Source organism: Mastomys coucha, unplaced genomic scaffold, assembly GCF_008632895.1.
Source record: "Mastomys coucha isolate ucsf_1 unplaced genomic scaffold, UCSF_Mcou_1 pScaffold5, whole genome shotgun sequence".
NCBI lineage: Eukaryota > Metazoa > Chordata > Mammalia > Rodentia > Muridae > Mastomys > Mastomys coucha.
The window spans coordinates 7,359,947-7,379,086 of record NW_022196911.1 but is presented as its reverse complement, the minus strand read 5'-3'; the positions used below and the strand labels follow the sequence as shown (position 1 = coordinate 7,379,086).

General features: G+C 48.3%; 1 protein-coding gene and 1 long non-coding RNA gene across 4 annotated transcripts in view; one reads left to right on the top strand and one right to left on the bottom strand.

The window, feature by feature from the left end:
* Tmem181 (transmembrane protein 181) overlaps positions 1 to 13,570 on the bottom strand; it is a 53,939-nt gene extending 40,369 nt beyond the window's left edge. The window contains exon 1 of one of the 2 annotated variants that reach the window (XM_031351956.1): positions 13,351 to 13,570. In XM_031351956.1, coding sequence (XP_031207816.1) covers positions 13,351 to 13,481 — 131 coding nt within the window. In that variant the 5' untranslated portion in view covers positions 13,482 to 13,570. Of the gene's footprint in view, positions 1 to 1,772; positions 1,907 to 13,350 lie in introns of those variants that run through there. The other variant, XM_031351957.1, reaches the window with a different exon arrangement.
* On the top strand, positions 1,630 to 18,857 carry LOC116077426. 2 transcript variants are annotated; one of them, XR_004113240.1, is made up of 3 exons: positions 1,630 to 2,107; positions 16,039 to 16,154; positions 18,665 to 18,857. It is a non-coding gene; the product is annotated as an uncharacterized LOC116077426 (long non-coding RNA). The 2 variants fall into 2 exon arrangements; XR_004113241.1 differs by having other exon boundaries at positions 18,662 to 18,857.
* The last annotated feature ends 283 nt before the right edge of the window (positions 18,858 to 19,140 follow it).

Here is a 19,140-nt window from a genome sequence, read left to right as displayed (position 1 = left end):
AAGTGTGTTGTTCTTCCTGGGCCGTAAGCCCAGTGGCTCACAGATGCATGCTGGTTAGGTCACCAAACACCCTCCCAAGCCAAACAGGAGGAGGAAGCAGGTCAGACATGGGTCAGCCCACCTGCATGTGACCAGTGTGCCAGGCTGTACAGTCCCAGAACCCAGGGTGAGCCTTATTACCCAACACCCTTGATTGAGCACACAGCTGCAGACTGCTCTTTGGAGTCTGGCCATGGAAGCTACCACCTGAGTGAGGCTTGTGTTATCCAGACACTCACTGATCCCTTTGTTCCCGTTTCCTTTTTCACATTTGTAGCTTGGAGTAGTAGAGAAACCTCTTCATAGGAGATTATCAGTGAGAAGCCCAGAAGAATACATATAAAGGAGCATGGTAGGGGCTGCAGAGACGCCTCAGTAGTTAAGCACGCTCACTACTCTTCCACAGGACCCCAGTTTGGTTCCCTGCACCCCCTCACGAAGCTCACAACCACCTGTAACTCTAGCTCTGAGGAGGCCACACTCTCTTCTGGCCTTTTCTGGCACCAGCACACACATGGTATATTCTCACACATATAAAAATAAAAGAGAGATACAACAATCTCTACCACACTGTTAACATTTAAGAAGTTTTCTTCACTTTTTTAGACATCATTTTGATTCATAAGAAAATTACCCTAAGAGATACACACTACGTTTACCTAACTCTTGCCTAACAGAGCCCAAGACCTGCCTCTGGGACAGCAAACGCCCAGGGCTGCCACACTGTAGGTACCAAATCCCACAAAGCTGCAGTCTGCAATCTCTCTCAGTAACCTTTCCCGGGTCTAGTTCCCTATCCTGTAACCCAGATTCCTCCTAGGTTGCAGATCTGGTTAAGGCCCAACTCCCTCACATCCTCTCTGAGGACGGGGACTTTAGACTGGCAGGCAGATCCAGGCTTGTGAGGACACCCTGAAGCATGCAGCTGCTATTTTGCTACAGAGCCCTAACTCCATTCCCAAGAGGGTGAGGACTACCTGTAAGTTACGCAGACAGGCCTAAGGCTAACTCACCTCCAGCTGGCTTCTAATCCACCCGAGTTGGGTATTCCATCACCGGTTTTAGTAATCAAAGTTAAACTTCTAACCAAGTACGAGGAAAGGCGCCTTTCCATCATGGACTCTCGTATTGAGAAAACGCTTCCCAAGTTAACCGTGCTGCCTCCAGAACCCCCAAATGAGCCTTGGAATTGCATCCGGTCGCCCGAGGCCACCTACCAACCTCCGTGCCCGGTGACCCCAACTCCGGGCACTCCCTCACCGCTACCTCGGTGCACACCCTAGCGACAGCTGCGTCGACAGCAGCTTCAGGGATGGCGTCCCTGGGGTTGGAACTTTCCTCGTTAAAACCTCGGCGCTTTACAGAAACTACTCGGGTCCCAAGTCAGCAGATTGTAAAACTCGTATAAAACTCAGCACTCAAGAGATCTAACGAGGCTGTGCCAGCTCCGGCGTGCCCACGTCACCAAACGCCACCGAGAAGCGCGTCGGGGGCAGCTGGGGACTCCAATCTCAGCTGGTGTGTGTGTGTGTGGGGGGGGGTCCAGCTCCAGCTGGCGGATGCGAGAGTCTGGGCGCCCCCACCGACTCCGGACGCGGTGCAGCCACGGACCAGCCCTCTCCGCCGGTCTCCGCTGAAACCCTCGCGCGCCCAGAGTTCCGCGGCGCGCACGAGCCGGGGACCCTAACTTCGGGCCCCGGGACATCACGCTCAAGCCACGATCCGCCACTTACGGTTCCATCTCGGAGCCCCGGGTCTCCGGCCCCCGCCGGTACGTCCCGAGTTAGCCCCGCGTCCCGCAGCCGCCGCCAGAGCCACCAGCGAGGCTGAGCAGCCGGCCGCGGAAAACGCATCAGAGCGCGACTGCGCGGTCACGTGCGCGGAAGCGGCGGACACGCGGGGCGGGGCAGCCTCCCGTAGCGCTCGCGCCCGACACCTGTCACGTGGGTAGGCGTCCAGGCTAACCCCGTTACGAGGCCACCGACCTCCGAAGGGCACGGACCCCAGAGGCCTTGCGTCCAAGTCTCCAGACAGTCATCACGGGGGCTGCTTTTCTTCCCCTCGGAAGGTGAGGAAGTATGCAAGGCACTATTAGCATCTCTCGAAAGTTTACTTCTGGGTTAAGGCGTTAACACGTGCCATGCCGCTGGCACATATCTCTGGCAACATTAAAATTAATGCCCGCGGGTTTCTAGTACATGCAACTCAGAAGCAGAGGGAGCATGCCTAGTGCAGCTTCTCACCCTCTGGCCTGCAGGACTCAGGCTGACACCTGTCTCCTGTATGAGAGCGAACGCCCTTCACTCTTGCAGCCTTCGGTGGTGCAGGAGTTGTTCGCATCAATCCCAATCTACCACAGTGACACGGACATTAGTCCCAATATTCGACCACCTTTCTCTGTTTTGCCTCCACTGTTTTGGGGCCTCCTCTTTCCAAGATTTGACAGTTAGCATGGACGACACTGTACACATGAGCATTAACCAAATGGTTCAGGGAGTCCTTACTGACGGACTACCAGTTACCAGCCTGCCTGCTTTCTGAAAATTGAGAGAATTGAGGAGGCCTTCGTTTGAGATCAGAGACAAGAAGGCAGGGACCAGTGAGAACTTGCACCTTCTGACCAGGGTGACTGGTGGCTCAGCTTGGCCTAAGATTTTTTCATCGTATAAGCAATGAAAGTCCTACATCCTGGAGACACCCCGTCATGCCCCAGAGCCAGGCAAGGCCGGGCATCAGATCACATTCTGACCCCCTGGTTTTTATTGTTGTTAGTCGCTTCTGTCAGTTAACCAGGCAAACTGTCTTAACATTTTAAAGCCTATCCTTATCTTGGTTCCCTCAAGGACAGAAGCAGAGATGGCAATCTTCATGTTACCCTCATCAAGGATAGGGAAGCTGGAGAGATGGCAGAGAGGCAGAGGAGTACACTGAGAGGTTCTGAGGTGGCTGGACCCTTCACCTCACATAGCTGATTGTGTGGGCTACAGGCTAGTGCCAGAGAAACTGCCAGAAACAGACTCCAGAAGCGGTCTCTCGGCTCCGTCCTATCACCTGTTGCCCATGGGTTAAAGTCTAACCGACACACCTAATGAGAAGTCTTCACAGGCAAACAACCTGAGGCTAGTGCCTACAGGTACTCGGCAGCCCAGGAGTGACAAGCAGGCTCCCCTGTCAGCCAGCACTAAGGGCCAGAGTATGTGGTGGCAGAGGCTGGAAACTTGTGAGTTTTCACTAGGACAAGGGAGGCACAGTGAGGTAAGGACCAAGGTGGAAAGTTGAAATAGGGACAGCCTGAGTCTGGACAGGGTCAGGTGGGAGGAACTGATCAACAGGAGCCTGCACTAAGAGGCGGAGGTTGTTATGGAGATGCTAAATGAGACATCTGGGAATGACTGGGAGTCCTTTTGGGGCTTTCTTGAGGCTCCAGCAGAAGGTGGTGACCTTGTCTCCATGGTAACCTCAGTGAGTGTTTACCTGAGTTCCTCCTGCAGACCAGGCAACCTGAGCACCTGAATGGAAAAGATCTGGGGTAGGGGGTGATGACACAAAGAGGCAGAAGAGCACATTAGCGCAGGACAGTGGGTCACAGGATGTGCTGAAGCGTGATCAATGGATAGATCGCCTGGGTTTTAAAAACCTTCAACCCAGTTTTAGCAGATCTGAGGTGCAGCTTGGGGATGGGTGCTTTGTGAGCCTCCCTCCAGGGCTCAGATGCATGGTCGCTGATCCACTGCAGCTCTTCCTGGGACTAGCTGCATCACTGAGCTCCAGTTCTCTGAATACTCTCTGTATCCTGGTAAGAAATCCTCTTTTTGGCTAAAGTTAATACCAGACAGCAACAATCTTAGACGCAACAGTGCCTTCTCTGCAGAGAGTGGCGGTGAGTGACACTAGCCATCCCTCAATGCTGGGGACCCTGGCAAAGCTACAATTCACCGCAGCAGGAAGGGGCAGTGTTCTGCTCTGCAGTTCCCTGCAGGAGGAAGCAGAAGCTCTCTTCCCACAGGAGCTTCCAGTCTATACAATGACATGAGACCTGACCCTGACCCTGACCCTGACCCTAACAGACCCTTTCTAGAACCTCAGAAAATCCTATTTCCCCCACCCAAAAAACTTGGAGCTTCACCCTAGAATCTTCACTGCAGTCACAGATCGAGGGACAAACTGGGGACCACACAGTTAGCTTCACTTAAGAGGCTAAAACCCTAACCTTGGGCATCCTGCTGAGGTTTTGTGGGGAAGCTCAGTGGGCATTGTCTGATGTGCCAACTGGGAGACAATGTCTAAAGGGGCTCTTGGCTGTCCATGTGGGTGCAGGAAGACAACAGAGACAGGACATCACTGCTTCCTCAGCCTTTCCAAGTGCTGTTTAGCTCCTTCGTTCCACAGTGCCCACTAGCTCCCACTGCTCCCACCCTCCAACCATAAAGGCAGCACCCAAAACCGGGGATCTCTGGTGGCAGGAGACAGGGATTGAGAGCAGGCAGACACAAGCACCTGAGCCTCTGGCGGGTGGCTGGTCCTCAGCTCAGTAACAAACCAAAGGCTGCTCAGTTAGATCATGATGTTTCGTGAACTCCTGAGATAGCGAAGGCTGAGATGGGCCAGACCTAGGCACATGTTGATCTGATCCAGCTACAGGACCCAGGGTCATGAAGTTCTCTGCTTTAGCCTTGAACACACAGATCGGGGGCTTTCCCTTGGTTTCCCAGCTCTGGACTAAAGCAAAGAACTCCAGTACACTCCAGATAGGGTAGGATGAAGAATAGAAAGTCCCAGAGCAGGCATGGCAGTGACCTGGGCCAAGCACACCCAAGCAGTCATGGTGGACTTCCATGAGTGAACCTGGACTATCAGTGGTGACATTAGAGTTGTGTCCCTGCACACAGGGCCTAAGGTGGCAGCTTTGAGAAAGCTTGCCTCCCTGTGCCCTCTCCTTGAGGGGTATTCTTATGGTTCAATGTATCTGTTTGTCAGGGTTTACTTTGCTTATCTGAATCACACTAAAGTAATTATTTAAAGTCATGGAGTCACTCTTGATATTATTAAGGGGTTTCAGGATAGGAGGAGAGATACTATGAAATATTTTAGAAAGAGCCTTGGGAGTGCAATGATGACTTAGTTTATAAAGTACTTGCCGTGCAAGCATAGGACCTGGATTCAACCCACCCCCTCCAAGAACCCACAATCAGGCATGGTGGTTGTGTAATCTCATCACGGGGAAGGCAGAGACGGGTGGATCCCTGGGGTGCAGTGACCAGCCAGCCTGGCAGACATGTTGATCCCCAGGCCAGTGAGAGATCCTGGAGAGAGAGAGGTAGTGGGGAGGAGAGAGCTGGAGAGATGGTTCAGTGAGTAAGGGTGCCTACTATGCACACATGAGCGCTTGGGTTTGGATCTCAGAACCTATGTGAAAAGCCAGGCAAGAAATCACATAAAGTCGGGTGGGTAGGAAGGGGGCGGGGTCTAGGAGGAGTTGGGGAAAGGGAAACCATGGTTAAAGTCTATTGTATGAAAAATCTATCTATCTATCTATCTATCTATCTATCTATCTATCTATCTATCTATCTATTTATTCTGTGTATCCCTGGCCATCCTGGAACTCACTCTGTAGACCAGGCTGACCTCACACTCAAAGATCTGCCTGCCTCTGCCTCCTGAGAGCTGAGATTAAAAGTGTGTATCACCATGACCCAGCTAATTTATCTTTTTTAAATTAAGAAGTTAATTAAAAAAAGAAAGCCAGGAATGGTTGTGCAGGCCCAGAGGTTTAGGTCAGAGTTCCGAGGGTGCTAAGGATCCTGCCCCATAGCAAGCTACAGGGAACCTCTGCCCAGCCTCTCCCTTTGACCTGGAAGCTGCCAGCCAGGAGATAAGGGTCATTAATGTCTGGTTCTATTATTGTAACTCTCCCTGATCCACACACCCACCCTGGCTAACATCCCTCTGTAGCATATATAACTCACACACAGGAGCAATCCCAGGTCCTCTTACAAGATGTTGGATGGTGCTATTTGTTTGAAACAAGGGAGGGGTCCACTTTAATTCACACAGTAACAGGAAGAGACCATGCCAGAGAGAGTCTGTGAAATCATACAGTGGGCAAAGAGGTAGAAGAACCAGGGCACAGGGAGTTACTGGAAACAAGGGACAAGAGTTCTAAGCATGTCCCATATCAGGGTCGAATCCTTCCCAACACAGGCTAAAGCCTGGAAGGACCCACAAGATTTGCTCTTAGATGCTCACTGGGGACCTGGCCAGGGCAGGACATGTGCAATAAGCTGATAGAAAGAGACAGGGGTAGTGGGCTGCCCAGCCAGCACTTCTGGGTTGATGTCTGGGGGTGAGAGGAAGTTTTCTCTTTGGTGGGAGCCCCTCAAGAGACCCTGCAAGAAACTGGAGAGAGTGGAAAGATTGGGTGTCATCATTTAGCAGGAAGGAGAGGAGTCTCTGTGTCAGAGGACAACAGCCATTTGGTCTCTAAAAGTCACGGTTTATGTAGCAGATGTTGGGATGCAGTTTTGGACTCTAGATGGCTAAAAATACGTCAATTTGGGCTATATTTAAAGTAATTGAAAATGCGAAGAATTTGGGTTTGGAACTTCAAGTTTTGAGCTAATATCCTAACCTGATACAGAGGAAAGACTGTGAGAGGATCCTGTTCAGTTAGATGACCCAGACTGGGAGAAATCCAGACATGTTTGAAAAGACAGTGCTTGTTCCTAAAGGAGGTAAGAACAGGAGTCCCTACTGAAGGAGAATTGAGACATATGAACACGTAGAAATCATTGATGAACCAAGACCCCAGAATATGAAAGGAGAAAGCCTATGAGCACGGACTGGGCTGGCTGTGGATGTGTCATATGCCTTGTCCTGGTACCCACCACTGACCCCTCGTACATATGCCTGCTCAGGCCCTTTGGCCCATGGCTCATCTAGGCCCTATACCTTGCTGAACAGCAAGATGGCATGAACTGCTTCCATCACTGAGCCACACGTGGACATAACTCATGCATTTCAAGTCATCCAGTAAGCTGATGAAATTATCTTTCTCATTTTGAAATGATGGAGACAGGCAGATTCTAAAAATCACAGTCTTAGCCCGTGAGATGGCTCAGCAAGTAAAGACGCTTGCCACCAAGCCTGATGACCCTGTGTTCCATCCCCAGGACACAGGCGTGGAAGGAGAGAACCGAATCTCACAAATCCTCAGACTCTTCCACAGATAAAGAAAAAAGGTGCTTTAAATATGTATGAAAAATCACAGTTTTCTTTCATGAAGGAGGAAGAGGAGGGTTGGAGGAGAAGGGAGAGGGAGGGGAGGGGAGGGGTGAGGAGAAGAGAGGGAGAGGGAGCGAGAGGGAAGAAACATTACTAATGAAGAACTACAATGAGGTGTCCCCAATAACTTGAACTCATGAGATAAGATGGCCTTCGGATACACAACTAACTCAGTAACATAGGCTAAAGTGGAGACGTGTTTCTGTCTTAAATAGAAGCAGGCTTCTTTGACTTTAAACTTGAGGATGTATTGATCCAAGTTATATTGATCCAAAGGAGGCAGATTGACCTGGAAATGTGTAAAGGAAGGACCAGCCAAGGTCACTGCTGACAGTGGTCACTGAGCACTACCCCCTCCCCGTGTGTGTGTGTGTGTGTGTGTGTGTGTCTGTGTCTGTGTGTAATGGGTTCCAGCTTTCGGCTCCCCAGGTGATTCTGATGTGCAGGGAGAATTCTCGTTAACAAGTCCCCATGGCTTTGATACCCTGCCCTCCAAGATCTGTTTTCTCATAGGTCTGCACTGGCCAATAAATGAACTGGTGTCTAGACATTAATTCACTGTTCGGCATTGTGAAACCATTCCTGCCATCCCTCCTTACATCCAGTGCCTACAGCAGGCCAGCAAGATGGAGGCTGGCATGCGCTCCAGGAGGAGGCCTCAGTATTGTTTAAGTGTTGCCTCTAGAAGTTGCTGCTCTGGCCAAAAACACTGGAGCCAACTTCATCACCTCTGTATTTTATGAAAGGAAAATGGTAGAAGGAATGAAGTGCAAAGTTGTAGGTGAAATGGAAAATTACAAATTGCTCAGGGCTGAGCTCCAAAGGAACCCGGCCATCACACTCACGCTGTGGAGTAGCTGCTGGCTGGCCCACATCCATTACCTCAACCATCTTCCTTATAGTTTGGCAATCTACTCTTCCTCCCTTCTTCAAGGATCTAGACCTCAGGGAGAGTTCCCTGCACCCTCAGTTCCTAGAGTGCTCTAATGTGGCCAAGACTAATCCCATCTTTGAACCAGTGTGCTCAGGGAAGGGCAAGTGTGACACAGGCGCTAACTTGCTTTTAGGTTCTCTGCTGAAGTATGAAACATGAATGGAGATGCATGTGCCTGCAGATGTTCACCTTGATACATCTCTATCAGCATCACCTAGACCAATGTGCAGGGTCACCTTCTGTCTCTCCAGTTCTGTGCCCTCTGGTTCTGTGGTCACCACATCCTGGCTTCTCACCCTGCAATCAAGTCATTTTGTTTGATATATGTATGTATATGTGTGGTGGTTTGAATATGCTTGGCCCAGGAAGTGGCACTATTAGGAGGTGTGGCCTTGTTGGAGGAAGGGTGTTACTGTGAGGGTGGGCAATGAAACCCTCCTCCTAGCCATGAGAGAGCCAGTCTTCTCCTGTTTGCCTTTAGAACAATATAGTAAACTCTCAGCTCCTCCTGCACCATGCCTGCCTGGATGCTGCCATGTTCCTGCCTTGATAATAGACCGAACCTCTGACCCTGTAAGCCAGCCCCAATTAAATGTTGTCCTTATGAGAGTTGCCTTGGTCATGGTGTCTGTTTACAGCAGTAAAACCCTAAGATAATATGTATGTATGTATGTATGTATATGTGTGTACATATATGTATATGCATGTGTATATATGTATGTATATATGTGCATGTGTATATGTACACATATATGTATATTCTGTATGTATGTGTGTATTATGTATGTATATGTGTATATATTTGTATGTGTGTATTCTGTATGTATATGTGTGTGTATATATGTATGTGTGTATTCTGTATGTATGTATATGTGTGTGTATATATGTATGTGTGTATTCTGTATGTATGTATATGTGTGTGTATATTTGTATGTGTGTATTCTGTATGTATGTGTGTATATATGTATATGTATTATGTATGTATATGTGTTTATATTTGTATGTGTATTCTGTATGTATATATATGTGTGTGTATATTTGTTGTGTGTATTATGTATGTATATATGTGTGTATATTGCAACTGCAATGTAGAGGCTGAGGGTGTGACTCAGTTGGCACTGTTACCCAATGAGCCCATCCCCTCAGCTCCAAATCTACTTTTATCCAACATACAGTGTATCTACCCAGGTACCCAAGACTAATTGCATTTAAAGCGGGAGGGATTGCAGCTCCATTACGAACTGAACAACTCTGGGGACTGAGGATGTAGCCCAGTGGGTAGAGTGCTTGCCTAGCACACATGGTGCCCTGGGTTTGATCCCCAGCACCAAAATACAATTGAGTACAGGTGCAATGGAGCACATGAGGAGAGTTCGGTGACCTAATAAACACAACTGAGTGTGATGGCCAGAGGTGGGGATGGGAGCATCAGAAGTTCACCAGGTCTTCTTCAGTTAGAGAGCAAGTTCAAGGATAGCCTACAAAGATAGCTCAAAGAGAGCTACAGGAGATTCTGTCTCAGGGACAGCCTGGGCTACATGAGATTGTCTTAATATAATAAATTAAGTGGGACCTTTCAGCATCACTGGCCAGTTAGCTCAGTTCTGGACCATGGTGCAGGTAACAAAGCATACTCAGTCTAGCTTCTTCAGCCTGACACTGTAAAGTTCTTATCATGTGCAGCTGTAAAGTGTTCATCGCCACAGAATACATAACTTCGTAGTCCATGCAATGCATTCCTCTGCTCTACTGTAGATGAATGTTTGGCTGGCTTCCATCTTGGGAACATTATACTTTACTAATATCAATACAGACCTGCTCTGATAAGAACAGCTTCCTGTCTCTTAGTGGACTCCTGTCTGTGTCTTTGTAGGAGACGCCACACTTAGTAGGAAACCCTGGCTAAGTGTATACACAGCTTTTGTAGACACTGCCAATTGTCTGCTGAGATGACACCCACTTGCACCCCATCTGAAGTCCTTGTGAGCATGTCTGTCTTTACTGTTGCCACCGGTGGGAAGCATACTGGACTTAAAGCTATTCTTTCTCTCTTTTGAGGAGATTCAAGGAAAGCCAGCCACTCAGTACAAATGGCTACTACCCACCCCCACCCCTGGATGGCAGTCAGTTGTAAAAAGAAGTGGTCTGCCCTCACGTTCAGGCCATCCTACAGTGGTGTTTGTCATCTCTGGCTGAATACATCTCTGGGGGAAATCTTCACACGAAACATCTTTATGAAGGTGACAGCCAGGGCTTTACTTTTCTGGTGTGATCCCATGGTGGAAATCAGTGATTCCTCTAAACCCAGGGAGTTCTCAAAGGGTTAAATTTGAGCTGAGAACCCAGGATTTCAGCTTCCCAGTTTACAACCTTCCACTTCCCTTTCTTGGCAATACAATTGTCATCTCTCATCTGTGGAGATGATTGTCAGTCCTCTGAACACATGGCTGCAGCTTCCACTAAGGGCAGATTTTATAATTGACAGGCACACAGCCATACCAGGTGATGAAGGGGCCAGCCATCTTTGGGAGACAAGTCATTAACAGTTGTGTTCCTTGCCTTACCCCATTAGAGAAAACTGTCAACCATGTGAGGTTAGTCCCTGGTCCCCCAGGGGAAAAAAAAGGAACAGTGTGCTATAGTTATTAATCATGCATGAGGAAACAAAGATGGTGAGAGGAGAAGCTGATAACAGTGTAGCAGTAAGTCTGCCTGCTGGTGAGGCAGACCCAGCAGCTGTAACTGCAACCAGAACATTCCAGCTGGGGAGCACAGGGATGGCCCACTGATGTACAGGCTCAGAGGAGTACCTGAGGATAGTTCAGTGACCTAATAAAATACTTCCCTGCTAAGGAAGTCCCTGTGGTTCTCAGTGAAGTGCTTTGCCACATGAGACGGCATAAAGTACCCTGCCATCCACTTTCTCTCATGGCGGGGAGCAGCTTTAATCGCTGCCCTTTTCTGAGTGTGGCGAATTTGTCTTCAGTATCTAACAAAGAGTCATATGCTTGCAGTAGGACAGGCAGCCAAACTGCTTATCCATTTCCCTCAGTGACCCTAATCCCTTCACATGGCTGTTCACATGCAATCTGTATTCACTGGTGTGATAGGCAATGTTAGCAGTCAGCTTGACAGAATATAGAATCACCTGGAAGACAGGCCCCTGGACATGCCTGTGGGGGCAGCATGCTTTGGAGGTAGGGGACCTCTGTCCACTGTGGGCAGCACCATTCCCTAGTCTGTATGAATGGCTGCGTTTAATTCTTGATACTGGTCTTGGTTTTATAGATCAAGGCTCTAACCAGCCTGATCCTACCTAAGATGTCTTTGGTCTGTGCCTTGAACAGATCATGATTTTATGGCTTCAGGCACTTTGTCCTCCTCCTTCCTCTTCTGTAACTTTCCTCTATGCAGCCCCAGCCAGTGAGCATCTCATTCCTCTTAAAGTGTCTCCTGATTAGTCTTGCTTGCTTTCATGACAACATGAAATTCCTGACTTCTGTAAGCTCCTTAATTTAGCTATGAGTCTTTCTTGCTCGCTGACAAATTCCCCACATGTAAAATAGGCACAGGAGATACTCAGTAACAGCTGTCTCAGTAGACAGAACGACCCACTTGCAGATTAACCATGTGTGTGACTTATTCTCTTTTCTGCTACCTGCCTGAGGACCTTGGTCTTATTTGCTGGATCCTTTTCCAAAGCAATATTCTCAGTGGACACTGAACAGAGGGACGGGGAGCACAGAGGAAAAGAGATGGGAGATTATCTTATTTTAACAATGCAATTTGAAACCTCCATGAGCTCCTTTACCTTCCTGGTCTCCCAGGAGGCTTCACTGGAGGGATTATGGGGTTCACAGGGTCTCAGCACCACATCACTACATTACAAGATGCTTTTAAAATTCATTATTATATGTGTGTGCATGTGTGTGTATGATGTGTGAAGCCCTGGCACATGTATGCCTCAGCATGTTTGTAGAGGTCAGAGGATAACTTTTGGAGTTCATTCTCTCCTACCTTACATGAGTCCGAAGCCAACTCAGGCCACCAGGCTCGCAGAGCAAGGGATTTTAGTGGTTCAGTCCCCTCGCCTGCCTACACTACATCTTTTTTTAAATTGGCCTTTCCATTCAGTAACACCTTTCATGGCCATGATACTGCCCCAGGAAGCTGCTGAGCCTTTGAGAAGATTTACTTGTGACCCAGCTTTTGGAGAACAGTGTAACCATGAGCCCAGCATATAGCTTGTCACTCTTTACCACCAACTGTGTAAACTGCTCATACATCAGGCTTCACACCTGCAGACATCTGGTACAAGTTGTCCATTTCACAGATGAGGAAGCTTGAGATACAGCTCAGGTAGCTTTCCCAGTTCACACAGCTGGTCAGTAATCACCCAAGGCCTGCACTTCTGGACCCAGCAGAGTCCTTTCCCTACAGCTTTAAGCACCAGGTATTCAATGCCTTTGGCTGCACACACACTTCCCTACCAGAAAGCACAGCGCAGGGAGGAAGGGAAAGGTGCCCTTCAGCAAGCATCCCTAGCATCTGCCGGCTCCACCTCCGCCCCTCCACTGCAGGTGAGGGGACAAGAGAGATCAAATAAACACCCCCCCCCATCCCCCAGCTCTTCTGGACTCTCTTACGTGGCCACTACATGCATCTTCACTGAAAAGAGTGGGAGCTGGGTCTTGAGACTATGTACCCAGGTCAGAGCAGCCCAGCAGAGAGGCGAAGGCCCGCCTCCGTTCCGATTAGCTTTGGTTTGTGTTGGGGGAGGCAGGGAGAGGGAAGAGAATAGGCTCCTCAAAGCAGGATTTGGCCAGGTCCCTGTGGCAACAACTAGGCAGCAGGAGTGGGAGAATGGGGAGCACGAGGGAGGAGCCAAGCAAGAACGAAAGCCTGGTGCTCATAAGGCTAGCCTCTCTGCTCAGGGTTCTGGGATGGAGAAGGACCCAGGACCCAGATGCCTGGGGCCGCCTTGGACCCCGAATCGCGCGCGCCTCAGCCAGCATTCCTCGCCCTTCCCGAGGCTCAGCGTTCCGACGCTGGGGCGCGGCGGTGGGGGCACAGAGCTGGGTGCCCCCCGCGCCTACCTGTAGTAGCGATCATCCTTGAATGGCGCGAGGTCCTCCTTGAGCTCGCGGTACGCCTCCTGCAGCCGCCGGCACAGCTGCTTGAGGCCGCTGCAGAGCGGCGGCTCGAACGCAGGGTACTCCGCGTCCATGCCCGCACCGCGCTGCGCTCCGCCTTCGCAGTCGCCGTCCTCGCCCCCTCTCCGCCGCCAGCTCCCTGCACCCGAGCCTCCGGCGCACTTGGGCGGGACCGAGCAGGGGGAGGAGCAGAGGCTGGGAGCTGGGGAGGGGGCGAGCACAGGGTGTCGGCTCCACCTCGCCACCCCAGGCTGGGGCTACCACCCGCCTGCCAGGGAACCCACCCGGGAGAGGGAGGCCCAGCACTAGATCGCCAGCCTCCCAGTGTCGCCCTCGCTGGGCCCGGTACCGAGAAGAGAAATTGGAAGAGAAGCTAGGGAAACCTGCTTGAGGTCTGGCCCAGGGGCCTGTTTTGTAGGCCAAGGCTGGGAGAGGGCAACCGCGTTCAGCACCGCGGACAGATCCCATGCCCCACTTCCCTTTCTGGGCACAAAAAACCTTTAAAACTAAATTCCTGGGGCTGAAGAGACAGCTCAGCAGTTAAGAGCACTTGTTGCTCTTGCAAAGGACCTGCGTTCGGTTCCTAGCACCTACATGGTGAGTCACAGGTCCTGGTGATTCAACTCCCTTTTGATAGCCTCACTCGTATGATGCACATAGATACAGGGAAAATCATACACAAAAAAAAGTTAAATCTATATGTGTATGTGTATCCATATATGTATGTATATATTTTGATTATGTCACAATATTATTTTTAAGTATCATGAATGGGTTGTGTCCAAGAAAGATGCCACTTCCTACTCTCCTTCCCCCAAAATACTGCCTGTGGAAAGAAGTCTCTCAATACCACAAGCCTAGTAGTGTGCACGATAAAAACTCACAACATGTGAGATTACATACCAAGAGAGTGATGTGATCTCTTGTAAATCAAAGAGCAAGTGCAGAAACACTTATTCCAGATAGTATTGTGTTTTCACTGGGATCTGGGGCAGGTTCCCATAAAAGATCATTCTTGGGTAACCTGTTAAAAATAGCCACGGTGTGTGTGTGTGTGTGTGTGTGTGTGTGTGTGTGTGTGTGTCAATAATTGAGTTTAGATTTTAGAATATGAGTTTGTTTCTATTGCTGTACAAAATTCCTTCACAAAAGCAACTTGGGGAAGAAAAGGTTTTTTTTTTTTTTAGCTAGAATTTCCAGGGTGCAGTCCATCATTTTGGGGGAGTCAAGGTGGCAGGAGCTTGAGAAAGATGGTCACATGACATGTACTGGCAAAAAACAGAGGAATGAAACAACGCAGGCGTGTTGCAATCGGTGCTGTTTCTCCAGGCACACAGTTCAGGAACCTGGGCCCAGGGAATGGCACAATCCTTACCAGAAGGGTCTTTTACCTTAGCAGAATCAAGGTCCTCACAGGCCAACTTAGATGACTCATCATGGAGACTCTGTTCTCGGGTGATTGCAGATTGTGTCAAGCTGACAAAGCTAATCATCACTGTAGCCCTGGAACCTGGTTACTTAGGTCCCCAGGTGAATATTACCATCACTCACATTACATAGTCTCAGGATTCCCATAGATGCACCAACTCTACCCATTCTTCTTCATTTTTATCATTGATTTTTATTTCTTCCCTCCTAAATCTTAACTCTTTGATGGCTAGCCAAGCTCTCCTCTTAGGCCTTGTACACCTTCCTGTTAAGATATACACCTGTTAAGAATGTTTCTTCTTGGGCTAATGAGATGGCTGCTCTCCCAAAGGTCCCGAGTTCAAATCCTAGCAAAAACATCTAATGAGATCTGACACCCTCTTCTGGTGTACTATAATAATACAATAAGCTACAGTGTAATTACTTATAATAATAAATATCTATGAGTGAGCAGGGACAACCAGAGTGAGTGGGTTGACCAGAGTGAGCAGAGGTCCTGAAGTCAATACCCAACAACCAGATGAAGGTTCACAACTATCTGTATAGCTACAGTGTGTGTACTCATATACATAAAATAAGTAAATAAATCTTTAAAAAGAATGTTCTTTCTTATAGAGAATCCTGTTCCTGATTCATGAATGCAGTGGCCTTCAAGTCTGTCACTGTGATGGTTTGAATAGGTTTGACTGCCATAGACTCATGTGTTTGAATGTTTGGCCCATATGAAGTGGCACTATTAGGAGGTGTGGCCTTGTTAGAGGAAGTGTGTCGCCATGCTGTCAGGCCTTTGAGGTCTTAAATGCTCAAGCTCTGCCCACTGTGAAACAAATCCAGTCTCCTCCTGGCTGCCTTCAGATCAAGATGCAGAACTCTTGGCTCCTTCCACAGCACCAAGTCTGCCTGCACACTGTCAGGCTTCCCACCATGATGATAATGGACTAATCCTCTGAACCTGTAAGACAGCCCCAATTAAATGTTGTCCTTGTGAAAACCCTAAGACAGTCCCCTACACACATGGGCACTTGACTCCATGTGTGTGTGTGTGTGTGTGTGTGTGTGTGTGCATCCATGTGTGATAGACTCTCAGGTAGCTGAGGCTGACCTTGATTGAATTCATCCTCCTGCCTCTGCTTAGCAAGTCCGGGTTTACACATGTGCATCACCATGCCTAGCTTCATGTTGCTTACTGCTTGTGTTTTGTAGATATTTTCTTTAGATATCCAGAGATGTGGCTAAATGACCCTACTTATGAATGGAGCACACAAACACTTGGGAACTCTGTGTGCATTGTGGGATAGACCTTGTTGTGCTTAAAGTGGGTAAGTAGCAAGTGCCCCCCGTGCTTTCAGTGAATGGCCATTTCAGGACCACATATGCACCTCAAGACACACCTCTGCTTATTTCCTTGCCTACTAGGGTCCATGCCAGCGATACCATCTATGAGACAAAGTCTGTTCCTATGAAATATGTCCACATGACTCTGGTGAAATCGATAGGCTCAAAAGCCCTACTGCTAATTTCATTATAGGGTCCATCGTGCCATTTTTATACTACCTTGCCTGATACTGTGTTGAAAGTCATGGCTTTACGTGATGTTTGCAGAAATGTCTATCGATGATGAAGAATGGGAAGGCTAGGGGGAGTAGACATGCCTTGGGGCCTCTTCAGAACAGATGAACTGCCTTGAACAGGTTAAGGGAGGGCAGCCCCTGATCTGCCACCCATGGTGTGATATGTCACATCGCACACCTGTAGTGTGACTGACTCTCCTGCTATTCAGGGGTGGGACTTTGAAACTCTCATACACAAGTGAAACGAGTTGGGTGTAACACTACTGGTGTAGGTATGACATCCTGTGTGCTACCTCTATGGAAGGAACTCCAGATCTCCACACTGGAGTAATCATGTAGAGAGAAGCTTGAAGATTGAGAAGCTATGTAGAGGGAACTTGGGGTACCCATCACAAACCACACCAACCACCAGAGCTGGAAGCAAGGCTTTCTTCAAGGCACAAGCCTGCACTTAGCCTTCAGCTGCAGCAGCCACCACAGGGGCAAGACTAGTGAGAGCAAGTGGTCAGGAGATACAACCTGTCACTCTAACAGCCCAGCCCAGCACTGTTGTTACCATAGGCTGGTTAGTTTTTGCTAGCATTTTAGGGAGCAAAATGAGGTAAAGAAATGGGAACCATTGAAGAGGTACAATATACATAAAATGCTCAAGGTATGTGCAGTATTCAGACTATATCCATGTGCATGCAGGTGCGCCACACAGAGCTGAACACACAGCCTTCAGGTTAATGTCCCTCAAGGTACAGTCATTACTCGTTCTACCAATCTGACTGCCTCTCCATCCTCCACAATAGTGTTGCCCACGATCAAGTGTTTGACAAATCCTGTGTATTGACCGGAGAGTATAATATCCCAGCTTAAATGGGAGCTGACATGCAATCAAGGACTAAGAGAGACTGAGAATTCTGTGAACACAAAGGCCTGTGGGTACAAAGTCAACAGCGAAATCCAGTGAACTCAGATCCTTAGCAAAACCCAATAAACCTAGAAGCATGAAAAACTCCACATGAAGCTCAGCTCTCCTTTCCACTAATCAGCACTTCAGCCTCCTGCTTGGATCGGTAACTTTTTAAAAAAATGGTAGATGTCACCAATGTTGACAAATTATCATTAATGTCACTGATCACACATGTGGCTATGGAGTCTCTGATGTTAGAGGCTTCTTTCCTGATTTTGGTTAAGCCTACTGGATCTTCTAGGGAAAAAACTGGCCATTCTGAGAGGGAAGCCTTCTGGCTAACTTGTGTGAACACAACTCTAAGAACTCCTCCAAAGCATGAACTGATCCTTGCTTGGAGATGACTTTTTAGTGCTTCAGATGCTCTGGGGCATGATTTACTGAGACTGAAGTAACATTAAAGTTCCCCACTTCTGCCCCAAGGTTCAATAAAAAGTAGAGGAGCCAGGCACAGTGTCATCTACCTACCGTTCCATCCATCTATCTGCTTAGGGCGGGAGAATCACTTGAGGCGGGAGTTCTACACTACCCTCAGCAACATAGCCAGACCATCTTAAAACTAAACAAACAGGCTGGAGAGAAGGTTCTGTGGGTGCAGTGAGTGCCCGCCATGCAAGCGTGAGGACCTGAGTTCAAATCTCCAGCACTCATGTAAACGGTCAGGTAGCCTGCCTGTAATGTCAGCTCAGAGGAGACAGAGGCACAGGGAATTCCTGGAGGAAGCTGGCTAGCCATATTAGCCAAAATGAAGAGTTCTGGAAACTGTGAGAGACCTGCTTCAATATTTAACATGGGTAGCAATCAATAAAGAAACCCGACATTAACTTTCGATCTCAACATCTATGTGTACCTATGCACATTTACGCCTATAGATGTATGCATTCACATGCATGCACACACTCATATACACCACTCCTACATATGTACAGAAATGAAATTAAACACAATGCGAATGAGGTTTTGAAGAAGCTAGTAAGTCCTTATATATTACCTAAGCATACTGTTCACCTAAGTAAAAATTAGCCAATAGACATTGTTCAAATACATATTTTGATGCATCTTTAAAAGGCATTGGCAGCAAAAAGAATACATACTACTTTAACCAGGCATTGTGGTACATACCGAAATCTCAGCACTTGGAAGCTGGGGCAGGTGGGCAGAGGAGTGGAAGTTTAAGGGTATCTGAAGCTGGAGAGAACTTAAGCTAGCCTGGGACACAGAAGAACTTGTCTCAGAAAAAAAGGTGACAGCAATATTCCCCTTGAAATGAATCCTTTGTCTCTTTGTCTTCTTGAAGCAGAAGTCTCCGGGGAGAGCAGAATGTTCCATCTACACAGCTACCCTCTGCTTCCTCGATAGTTTGTGGATCACGTTCCAAAGGCCACTGTTCCTCTTGAGAACACACAGGACTTTACAAAGAACCATCAAATGGAAATGATAACTCAGATCATTTTCATTCTCTGAGATGAATCAAATAAAGGTCATTAAGAAAACCTGCCTGGAAGTTGAGCTGGGAAGGGCAATGAATCACAAATCGCCAAATGTGGTGTTTTGCTTTGCTCTTCCGAAGAGGCCATATAAGACTCCTGTTTTTCTGGCTCTTGGCTGGGACAGGCCCTAAATGCATTTTTCACCAACAGATATAACAAGGGAGCTGTTTTTCTGAGCATGTACTGTGCACCAAATGCTTGTCTAAGCACTTGCCAGCACTGTCTTACTTGGCACTCTCTGCCATTTTTGAGACATGTATGACTATTATGTATATTTTGAGACAGA